Genomic DNA, 12,489 nt, shown 5'->3' on the forward strand with positions numbered 1-12,489 from the left:
TTTAGACCAGCACAAGAGACATTTTAAAGGTTAACATTGAGAAGAGTTCTTGATATGTATTTTCCTAGAAAAAAGAATGTACCATTCTGAGCCATGAATTGGCATTCTCTATTGAAATAGAAGATTAAAGGTAAACAATTACACATCCAATTAATTTTTTATTTTGCCGCATGCTTGGGTGATGATGTGTGATATCAGATTATATCAATACCACTTCTATCTAAAGGAATCTATTCACATAACATATGGCAGGCACTTCACACCACACACAGACCAAGTTAAATAATATTCTCACTTTTACAAAGATGCTCTCAAAATGTCTCTAAATTTTGTCTTAAGTCATGAGTTTATAAACATAAAACATATCCCAAGTATTAGTTATAAATGTAAAATAATGAAACTAGCAAGTTCTATGAATCACTATAAATAACAATCTCATTAATTTATAATTAAGTGATATACAAGATTGCAGGACATATAAAAATAGGGCAAAAATAAGGTGGAGAGAAAATAACATATAAAGTACACAAAATACAGGAAGGCAACATGAGAGTGTGGTTACTAGGCTATAGAACCATCATCTGTTCAGTACAGGTTTCACTTGGAATCCAAAGTAAGCCTCATCAGGGCTCCAAACTGCATACAGGTTTATTCATTCATTCAGTTTTAATTTATTATTCACCTACTACTTGCCAGGACATGGTATTCCTGGTTAGGAGGGAACAAATAAAAAAATAACTATCATCTCTTTCAATATGCCAAAGAGTAGATGATGTCATATTCTACATATTTGCATTATTTAACATGTGATTGTATTTTCATTTTAACTTTGATATTACTTTATAAGTCTATACAAATGTAAAAAGTATAATATAACTCAGAAGTCTTTAAAGGGTGCTTATTGCCTTCAGCATTTTTGAAGGGCTAAGAAAAAAGTTAACTTTCCAATGTCAGTGAGAAGAATCTAGAGATGACAGTGGTTTTTATTTCTGGAAATGAAGCAAAGAAGCATAAAATTTAAGCTCTGAAGACAATTCCAGGCATAAATTAAAACAGCAGTTCTCAAATATTTTAGTTTCAGGACCCCTGAACACTCACAAAAATTCTTGAGAATACTAAGGATTTTTTTGCTTGTGTTGGTGAAACCTATTGATATTACCATTTTACAACTGAAAACTGGAAAAAATATTGATATATTAATCATTTTAAAACAGCGATAATAAACACATTACATGCTAACAAATAAGCAACATATTTTATAAGAAATAAGTATACTTTCTAAAACAAAAAGTTAGTAATAAAGGAGCATTTTTTATATTTTTACAAATCTCTTTAATGTCTAACTTAATAGAAGACAGCTAAATTTTAATATTTCCTTCTGCAATCAATTTTGTCTTTTGCTATTTATGTTAATTCAAGTATATAAAGAATGTCTAGGCTTGTATAAAAATATAACTAAAAACAGGGGGAGGATTTAATAGTCTTTTTCGATAGTTGTGGGTATTCTCCCTTGATATTTTTAACCAAAATTTGACAAGTGGTAGTTTCTTAAAGTTGCAGTGTGAAATCATGCTCTAATACATTAAAACCCATTGGTCTATTTTACATTTTGAATCAATCTTTTTACCCAGGCATGATTTTGTAATAATATGCATTGATTATCTGGAAACTATTGGTTCACTGAGTTATACAGATCTGCCAAATGTTGACACATTTCATTATACAAAATAAATAAGTCACACTTGCTAACTACAAGGTTTTTAAGAGAAACAGTCAAGCTCACTTTGGCAAATAAAAGTGTTCCAAAATTCTAATTTTTGTTTGAAAGCTTAAATTTTTATCATTGGCAACAAGTACTTTTTCTTGTAGTCACTGACTCACTTCCTTTTCATGAAAATGAGTTCCAGATACCCATGTCCAAATAACCAAAATTTGTCAGTCATGTTTTTCAAGTAAAAGTGATGTTCCATGAAAAGCACAGCTAGTTGAACTCACAATGCACTAGCAGATACTTTTCTTCAGGGCAACTACCATGTTTGGTCAAAGCAGAAGTGCTGTTTTTGTGATTCTCATTTCGTGACATGAAACACTAAAAAGACAGGGATTCCGGGGTCAAGATGTTATCAAATTAATATTCTGTACTGCTTCATCAAAGATATTCTTACGTGAAAATTTGCACCTTTTAAACTACAGGCAAGTGGGGCAGAATAAAGCAATGACAACTTGTACAGTTTAGTGCCTCTGCCTCGATTCATACAAGGAACTACCAGACAGCATATTTATGGCAACCACTGCTTCTGCAGTGCATTTGTCAATAAAATGAGAAAGACATCTTAGTATTTTCATAAAATTAGGCTTGAACTTTGGAGAACTCCTCAAAAGTATCGGAAACCCCAGGGCTACACTTTGAGAATGACTTCAGTGAGCCATAAATATGATGGATGATGATGATGATAAAACTACTTCATATCATTCTTGTCTTCAAATCATTTTAAGATGAAAGTAAGAGTTCTATACTTAATAGTTTTAGGAATGAAAATTTTGTAATATTCCTGACAATCAAATTCCAATGTTCAATCTTTTAGACTCAACCACACTTTTCCTATGTTAACAATCTAAACTTTACTCTTTCCAATATAGATACAATGTATTCTATTTCTCCCATGTGGCCTTGGGAAATAACCAATCATGTTTTCTTTTTCTTTCCAGCAATTCTACTAGCATAGGTGCGACAGCCTTCATAGGGAAGTTCTCTCTTCTGCGCTCAAAGGCTTGACTGGCCTCATTCAAATTCTGAGATTTCTGGGAACAGGCAAAGTTGCATACCTAGGTGGAGCTAAACTAACACCAACCCAATCTAGAAATAGAACTTGTGAGACAAGCCAGCACTGAATACTTACTATAATGGTCCAGAAAGCCAAAGAAATACTCAAAAACTCTTAGTTATTTAGGTAGGTTTTTTAAATTTATGTTGTGGTGTTTTTTTTCAGTTTGGTTGTTTATGCAGTTTAACTGAAGCTAAAAGTGCTTGTTATTTGAACTATGAGCCTTTTCATTTTTTGATATTCAAACACATTCATAAGTTCAATAAAGACTTTTGAGTATCTACTATGTTCCATTCTAGGTGTGAGAGAGACAATCATGAACAATAAGACCTTATTTCACTCAGAGCTCTTTCATCTTTGTAGTGAAAATGGATAACCAGTACATGAGTGGACTTATAAGTAACAAAGGAAATATAAGAGTTTGATCAATGCTAAAAAAAAAAAAAAAGTAAAACTAGGTGAAGAAATAGAAAGTGATTAATTGAAAGAACAGAGTAAGAAAGTCTTCATTGAGGAGACATCTTTGGAGCTCAGACTTGAATGACTAAATCTTGAAGAGCTGGAATAAGTGTGATCCAAAGAGAGAAGCTAGGAAGTCCTGGTGCCCTGAGATAGGAAATGAACAGGCAATTCTGACTGCAACACAATGACCAAAGAGGAGAATTACAGGAGAGGTCAGAGCCATAGGCAGGTGCCAGGTCCTGAGAGAACTGAGGGGAAGCTGGCTTTGCCTGGCACTATAATGGTTCTCACACCCTCATGGAAGCCACTTGTCTTTTAAAAAATAGAGATGATGATACTAAAATATAGAAGGAAAGATGACAGGTTAGAAGTCATAAGACATCCCATTGTATCATAGGAGAAAAAAAGAAAAGGAAAATTAATACTTATTAAGTACTAGTAACTGCCAAACTTTGAACTATGTGTTGATCTTGTCTCAAATAATTCAACTTAGTTTAGTTATTTGCTTGGGTCTCTAAGCCTCAGTTGCTAACCCTATAAAGTGGAGAGAGTAATAATTAATATTTGTTGCAGCTATATTATGGATTGTCATAAAGGTGCATGAAAAACAACATGTAAAGTTCTTTGATAACTGGGTAGCTATTAAAAGGTATTGTCATTATAAATAAACATATTTCTTTAAGTTATAGATTTGTATGACATTGGTCCTCCCTACTCTAGGATAGTCTCTTTCTGGTATAGAAAAATACCACTATTTATAACCTCTTATGATTATCACCATCCAAAATGCTAAGCGGGACAATGAGATACCCCAATTTGAGCTATAATGAAGCCTATGACCTAGATATTTTTTTCATGCTCTTCCAATTCATGTTTTTCTTAATCACTTCAATTTGCATACACACCCTTCTGAAACTACTTGCAAAGGGAAAGACTCTCTTGTTCCTTGGCATCTTTTCACAGACATCGAGCTGTTGCAGTCACATTTGACACCTGTGAAGTAGTTTCATGAGATCTCACATTACTGAACAGGAAACCAATATGATTACGAATCTTTGAAAACTTGGACAGAACTGATAAGGACAGTAAAACAGCCTAATTAATTAAGCTGGTCAAGATGGTTGATAAGAAAGGCGTTTATACCCAACTAAGAATGTTGTAACTAACTACTTAAGTACATTTGACATACGGGGGGGATGGGGGGACCTCAAAATATTATATTTAATAGTTTCCATTACAATTATTCATAGAAGCTTTCAATACATATTATTTCATCTACTTATGTGGTAATCCAATAGTAGCTAAAAAGTAAATTACATGTAGAGTATAATTATATATTATGTGAAGCGCATTAAGTTTAAAGATAATGGCTAAAGTTTCATTTGCTAAATTGTTATTACTTCTAGCAGCTTATTAAGCTTCTGACTCAAACTGTGAATTTATAAAACCAAAGCCCTTATAATTCACATTTGAAACCACTGGCTCTTTCATACTTTTTGGCATAGATACTCAAGCAATCTTACCAAATGAAAGAAAGCCCACTCCCAGACAAATTCACCTACACTGAATTTTTTAACTCCAAAGTTCTCCAAGCTCACTACTTACCTCTGGTATACAAGCCCCTGTGAAACCAAACAGGCCATTGGCATTGTCACTTTTTTGTATTATTAATCTTGCTGTAGTATTCTGTTCAGAAATACGAGCTCCTCCATATACAGAGACTAGTTTAAGAATGAATAACTCTTCTCCTTCCTCTTCATTGTCATCTTTTGCAGAAATAATGAAGGATTTGTTAGTTTCTCCCTGTCTGAACTCCAGATACCCAGAGACAGGGTGTAAATCACTCTTTGCTGGCATGGCATGAAGTTCATAAATTTCTTCAAGGGTCAGTTTCTGCTCATAGAACCTCACATCCTGCATCAGACCTGTAAATCTGTCATTGCCATTCATTCCTGCCCCAATTCTCAGAGTTCCAGGACCTGAAATGAGAAACGGGTTTAAATGCTTCAACATCCACTAGTCTCCTGTCCTAAATTACAAGTGTGATTCAGAAAATGAAGCAACTGTATTGAAAGGTTTTATAAGTAAAGCTTTTGCATAACTAGAATATAATCAAATAAAGACTTTCTGTTTTGATGAAAAATGATTCAATAATCACTGGGATTTAAGGTATTTTGTACTAAAGGATATTTTATACATGGGTATGTATGTGTATATGTATATATGTATGTGTGTATATATCTGGATAGACATTTCTTCCAGGAAATTTTAAAATTTCCTTGCATATCTAGGAATAAAATCATTTAATTCAGTTACAATTCTTTGAAAATTTCAAGGCTTGATCTGTTAGAAATTAATCTTGAGTTAAATAAAATTGTGAGAATTTAGGAAAATAAGTATTTGTGGATGAAATATAACTATCCATAAAACTAATGCAATGAATGTAGAAAAAAAAATTTTTTTCTTCCCAGGAACAACTTTATATGTGAGTCTTGGGTAATAACAACATGCAGCCCTTTTTAAGAATTCACCAATTCTTATTTCTTTACTTATTCCCTCTCCAAGGCTTGGCAGTGATTTGGGGGGAAAGTACAAGTACTATTCCTTATCAAGACCACCAACCAAGGCAATTTTACAAGTCACTGCCCAGATAGCTCTTTTAGGGTAGTTCACATGCAGCCTACACATTATTATCACAGTTGTCCCAGGCCTTCTCTAGTGGTTCTGGACCAACTATATAGTAATGAAAGTGAAATATCTAAACAGGGGAAAATACTGATGAACCTCATAAAAAATACTAAATAAAAGAAGCCAGACACTCAAACATACACTGCTCAATTCCATTTACATATATTTTAAAAAGGGAAAAGCTACTCTTATGCTCTTGTAAAGGGCAATACTAGGTGGACAGGGTGGTGAGTTAGTGACTTGAAAAGAGCCAAAAGGGGGCTCCTAAAATGCTGTTTCTTGATCTGGAGACTGGTTACATGGGTGCTGAAACTGATGGGTTTCAAGTTTTAAAAAATTCAACTACTTGTACATTTATGGTATGTACACGTTTATATATTTTATAATATGTAACACATACTATATTTCATTAATAACTTTTAAAACTACATACACTCTTTTAATAATTTTCTTTCCAAGTTTCAAATTACAAAAACAATCTAAGTTCCCTGCAGTAAGCCAAACAGAGAAAGAGAAACACAGCTCTCAATAACCCCATTTTTTCCCATTCTCATTCTACCACCATGCTATCACCAAAGGGATCAAAGTTAACAAATACATGTACATATTTACACAATCAAAAAGTGAACAATCCAATGCCACAGATACTGTAAGCATACATCTTTTTTCCCTAATAAAAGAAAAAACATAACCAGATATCTAATGCAGGAGGTTCAGAAGAAAATATTCTATTACACAATAAACATATAAGGGCTGCTCTACTTCCTTATTAAATGAAAAACAGAATCAAATCATAAGAAGGAGGGGCTGAAGGGGAGTTTGTGATTATAACGGACAAAACCAGTATTGTGTGTAAACATGCTTAAATGTGCTTCTCAAGAAACAGCATCAGCTCCAGCTTAAGGACAATAGTGATCATCTTTTCAAAGCACTCCATGGAATTCACCAATTTACTCCTTATACTACAAAGCCAGGAAACCGCTAGCTTTATGTAATATTTCTCTTCTGCTTTCTCTTTAACGTATCTCCATCACCTCCCACCTCCAACAATATTGAGCTAGCAGCCGTTCCCCTTACAACATGCTATTTCACATTTCCACACTTTGCTCTTTTCTCTACCTGAAACATTATGCCCTATCCACCATTTCCACAGGAGGAATAAGTGTGCATACTTCGTATCTGTTTTCTTTCTTCCTACAACATATTGAAGTAATCTGATTAAACATCTCTTTCCCAGAGCCTATTTCAGGAACCTCAAAGGCAAAGACTTTGCTTGATCCATTTCCGCAATACTCGGCACATAATTTACTGTCTTGGTAGGCAGATAGTGTTATTTAAAGAAATTAAACCAATACACAAGCAGACTTTTAAAAGCCTGTTAGCCTTTTTAAGAAATCAAATTCTTTTAAAACTCCAAAGTCAATGTCCTTGCAAAGATAACACTCACCATCAGTAATGGCTTCTCCTTTCAGACTCTTGATTCCTCTGGGCATTGCACTTCCATCAAGGTAGAATTCAATTATGCCATCATCCAGGATAATCAGAAGATGAAGCCAAATATTCTCTTCTAAATATTTCAGGGCTGTTGTCTTGGCAACATAGGTAGCATTGGATCCCAAAGTTTTGTAATGAAGGAAAAGTGTCACATGGGATTCGTTGGTTTGAATTTTTACCCCATAGTAGATGCTTCCATTACCATCATCCTTTGCTATAATAAATCCATTAGTATTGGCATTGGGCATTACCCAAGCTGAAAAAGTAAAATTGGCAATTGAGTTGTTCCTGGAGGGATGGTATTTTGGATTAACAGTTCCAAATGCACCCTCTAGTCCACTGAAGTACAAAGCATCTGTCCCACTGTGGTGACGCCTCATGTGTGGCTGCAAATGCACAGTGCTGGGGAAAATTCCAACCAGCAGAAGATCGATCATTGGAGGCAAACCAGCAGGGAACTCACTGGACAGTATTTCCCAGCCTACACGTACATCGCCAAAGATGCCCTGTTGCCTCAAAATGGTAAAGTTGGTGATACAAGACATGTCATCTTCTGAGAGAACATCTTCTGCTACTTCTCTCTCTAAGCACTCTGGATCCAAGATAAAAACTCCAAAAGGATCATCATTGAATGGAATCATCACTGTCACCTGGAGGTTGGTTCCTGCTAGTTGACCCCCAGGACCTGGGGACCCACCTATAGTAAGAAAATTTGTAATGAATGAGAAACCAGAATTTAAAAGACTTTCTAGTTTAAGGTGAAGACAATAGGTTTGTTCAGCAAACTTTCAGTTAAATCATTTACTCATTCATCAATGACCAACATGTCAAGATATAGCTTTTACCACATTTTCAGGGGGGAAAGCATAATTTCACTAAAAATCAGTACAGCCTGACAAAAGAATATTAACTAGAGAGGTTTAATTCCTGTGCTTAAAACCAGCAGTGATAGGAAAATTGATTGTCTAAAAAATTAGCAATATTTAAGTTACCATGAATTCGTACTTCCTAACTTCCATTAATTTTTTGTTGGAGAAACTATATTTGGGTGGGCAAAAAATCCATTTGCAAGTTTGAGGATGAATGTAAGTCTCCATCCATAAAATTTAACCAAGACCACAAAATAAACATTAAAAATAACACTTCTATCAAAAATGGTATTTTGACATATAAAGTCAGACAATCAAGATATATTTATTTCTTCACTGATGGCATTTTTTCTATAGGTCTAATTATTTAAATGTAAAATATTAAACTTTACTGGTAAAAGAAAAGAGATGAGAAAACACAGCACCTGAAATATTTACTAGCTTTAAAATATAAAACTCATTGAATTCAGGAATGTTATCTGGAAAAGCATGGAGAATGATTGGTTTGGCTCCTTCTCCATCTGTGAAGTTTACAGTCCCTGAAGTTTCATAGAACTCTTGTCCAGGCTGCAAAGCAGAATCATTCTCAAACAGCTGCCAAGCCACAGAAACATTGCCAAAGTGTCCTCGCTGCCGCACAACCCTGTATAACAAATCAAAGAAAATTCATTTTTATGGAAAATGTATAAGTAATGAAACTAACTCTAATGGAGGCTTTCTGTATTTCCTCAGAAACATACTTTTTCCATTTATCATCTTTAATATGAAGCAGCCAGGCAGTCCTAACTGAGCAACCATGAGGAATCTCATGGAAGAATGAAGTAGAACTTAATAAAGAGAACCAATCTTTTTTTTTTTTCATCCTCACCTGAGAATATTTTTCTATTGGTTTTCAGAGAGAGTGGAAGAGAGAGGGAAACACAGAGAGAAGTATTGATGTGAGAGAAACACATAGATTGGTTGCCTCCTGCATGAGCCCGGACCAGGGCCCAGGCCAGGGAAAAGCCTACAACTGAGGTATGTGCCCTTGACCAGAATCGAACCCAGGACCCTTTGGTCCGCAGGCCGACTCTCTAGCCACTCAGCAAAACTGGCTAGGCAAGAGAAGCAATCTTAAAAGTCATAGTCTTCCAAGTCCAAACTGAAATATAAATTCTAAGCCCAACCAAAAAACTTTCTATGAGAACTGGCAAATGTTCTTCAGAAGCCAAGTACAGGGTGAGGAAGTCACATGTCATTTGAGAGCAGTTCCAGAAGACCTTGTATATTCGTCTCTCAGTCCTGACAAAGGATGGAAGTTGGGGTGAGGAGCGTGGGGAGAAAAATTTCTGCTCACCAGCTAAGGTGTCATTTTCTTTTTTTTTAAACAAGTGACAACAGCATAAAAAATGTTTACAATTCATTCAGACTACCAACTTTAAAATTATTCAATTCTTAACCAGTATTTTCATTTTGAAAGGTAAGTATTTCAAAAGATTTCATTTTATTGTACACAATTTTGAATTTGCCTTACCCAAATATGCTTACCAAAATGAATTAGTCTTTCCTTCTTCTACGGCTTTGTCTATGGGCTCCAAAGAAAAAATACCATTTGGGTCATCATTAGCTTCAATTATCACTGTAGCTATTCCATGTTGATATACTACTGTATCGCCTAAATTAAAAACAGAAAAGTTAAAATAACAAAAAGTAGTTAACTTCCTGTTAAATTTGTATTTTTAACCAAGAAATACTTTATAATTAAACTAGAGGTCTGGTGGAGCAGGGGTCCCTCAGCCCGGCCTGCCCCCTCTCACAGTCCGGGAGCCCGCAGGGGCAGGAGGTGACCCAACCATCAGGGGAAGGCGATGCCCCATCACACCTTGCCACGCACCTGCCACCCCAGCAGGGATGAGGGGACTGGGCACCGCCATCTTGTGGCTGTGAGCGCCGCCATCTTTGAAGGTGGGGCAGTCAATTAGCATATTCCCTCCTTATTGGCTGTGGGCGTCGCCATCTTTAAGATGGCGTGAGGGTCAATTAGCATATTCCCTCTTTATTAGATAGGATACAAATTTCAGCAGGAATTTCCTCATTAAAGGTCATAAATAAATGAGAGAAAGATGCCTAAGTAAGTTTAATGTGACTTGTCTTTGAGGAAATGTATAATTACAGAAGAACTACTTTATTTTAAAAAGTACGAATACTTTTCTTCACAATAGGAATATCACTTCAATACTTTAATTAGAAATAAAAACCATAGCTTGATCTAATTTCAAACTTTTGAGATAGATGTTTTCCACTTCATAAAAAATGAAAGAATTACCACACAACATAAAAATACTCCTGTCCATGTTAACTGGAATCGCTAGCTTGAGCATTTCCCTTTAATTCTCTGCCTTCAGGCAGCGGAGTTTGATCTGGTCAAAGAACAAAGAAATCTTTATGGTGTTGAACTTGAGTCCTCTCTATTCCATTTCTTTCCATTATTGCCAATATTTTAGGTCTCTTCTCCTCACTTTCCTGAGTTACATAGCTCTCCCTCTTTGCTCCAGCTGTTCCCTGTGCAAGCACAAGTCCTTTCTATCTTTACTCAACCTCTCTTCTCAGAACCACCTCAAGCAACAACCCTTCCAGAAATTCTTCCTTGAATTACCAAGTTAAGCTAAGTGCATCTCCACTGTGTTGCTACAGCACTTCACAGTTTGTCAATGTATCATAACAACTACTGCATTTTATTAGTACATACACACACACAAACAATTTTACTGTAAGCTTATCAATTCCATGCTTAATCTAGTCCAGGCCCTAGCAAAGTAGATACTCAGCAACTGGTACACAGACATTACTTATGCATGTTACATGAACTGATACAAATAAAGTTTTCAAAATTAGATGAGAACAACACCTAAAACGAAGGGCAATATGATGAGAGACACAAATGGAGGAAAATAAAATGAAAATTACAGAAACAGAAACTATATGTAGAGTAAACCAGCACAATAAAAATAATTTATATATAAAAACAACTGTACTAAACCTTACTTGACCATTAGACTTCGGAAAGAGAAAAAAACATACACATAAGAAATAGACAGCAAACCACTGTTTAGAAAATGCTGACAATATAGAGTAATAAAGTAACTTAAAATATCCTATATAATAAAAACCTAATATGCTAAGTGTCCAGTCATCCATTCAACCAATTAAAGCCTAATATGCTAATGATATGCTAAGGCCGCTCAACCATTTGCTAGGACATGCACTGATCACCAGGGGCCAGACAGTTGACCAGTCGACCAGTTGCTATGACGTGCACTGACCACCAGGGGACAGACGTTCCGACCAATAGGTGAGGTTGTTGCTGGGGTCCGGGCTGATCGGGACTGAGCGAGATGGGCTGGACACACCCTGGAACCCTCCCATGGTCCCTCCCTGGCTGGCCAACCTCCCGCGTCCCTTCCCAGCCCCGATTATGCACCGGTGGGGTCCCTCAGCCTGGCCTGCGCCCTTTCACAATCCGGGACCCCTCGGGGGATGTCGGAGAGCCAGTTTCAGCCCAATCCCACAGACCAGGCCAAGGGACCCCACTGGTGCACGAATTCGTGCACCGGGCCTCTAGTTATATCATAAAATCTAACAAAAACATCTAAAAATAATAAAACCTAATTCTGGCAGACTCTGCTATCATATGCATTTGTAATCAACATACATTTCATAGGTAGTGCTAAAAACTCATTTTGTTTCTCCACAGAGAGAACTGAAAATATTTAATAAGGGCTCTAGGGATGGCCAAGTCCTTTGATCCAGTAATTCAATCTCAGGGCATCTACTGTGAATGGTAACTATCAGGCATAAACTCAAACTGACAGCACTAGGTCATGTTAGAGATGCTGCCCCTCCAGCTCACATCATCAATCCCCTCAGGTCCTCAATGTTTTGACATTACAGAAGGAGAGAAAAGAGGAAGAAAGAGAACTAAGAAAAGATATACAAAGCACAAATTTGTATAATCCAAGTCCTCAATGCTAAAGTCATTAGATTCTCAGATGTGACCATTTCTGGAAAAAATACTGAAGACAAATGCAGCGGCAGTGTACATACCAGACCTTCATACCTCAGGCCAGTGGCCCAATCGCACCTTGTGCATGTTCACTCATTCACTCTCTCTC

The 12,489-nt window shown here is 36.1% G+C and overlaps 1 protein-coding gene across 1 annotated transcript in view; it reads right to left on the bottom strand.

Annotated features, from left to right (window-relative positions):
- The window catches only part of ADGRV1 (adhesion G protein-coupled receptor V1), a gene marked incomplete at its 5' end in the record, with an annotated part of 444,372 nt that overhangs the window by 396,520 nt on the left and 35,363 nt on the right, over positions 1 to 12,489 (bottom strand). Inside the window, 4 exons of the mRNA XM_079797671.1 lie at positions 4,893 to 5,266; positions 7,423 to 8,166; positions 8,764 to 8,981; positions 9,866 to 9,992. Coding sequence (XP_079653797.1) covers positions 4,893 to 5,266; positions 7,423 to 8,166; positions 8,764 to 8,981; positions 9,866 to 9,992 — 1,463 coding nt within the window. The remainder of the gene's footprint in view (positions 1 to 4,892; positions 5,267 to 7,422; positions 8,167 to 8,763; positions 8,982 to 9,865; positions 9,993 to 12,489) is intronic.

This window comes from Cnephaeus nilssonii (assembly GCF_951640355.1).
Source record: "Cnephaeus nilssonii genome assembly, chromosome: 2".
In the NCBI taxonomy this organism is placed as follows: domain Eukaryota; kingdom Metazoa; phylum Chordata; class Mammalia; order Chiroptera; family Vespertilionidae; genus Cnephaeus; species Cnephaeus nilssonii.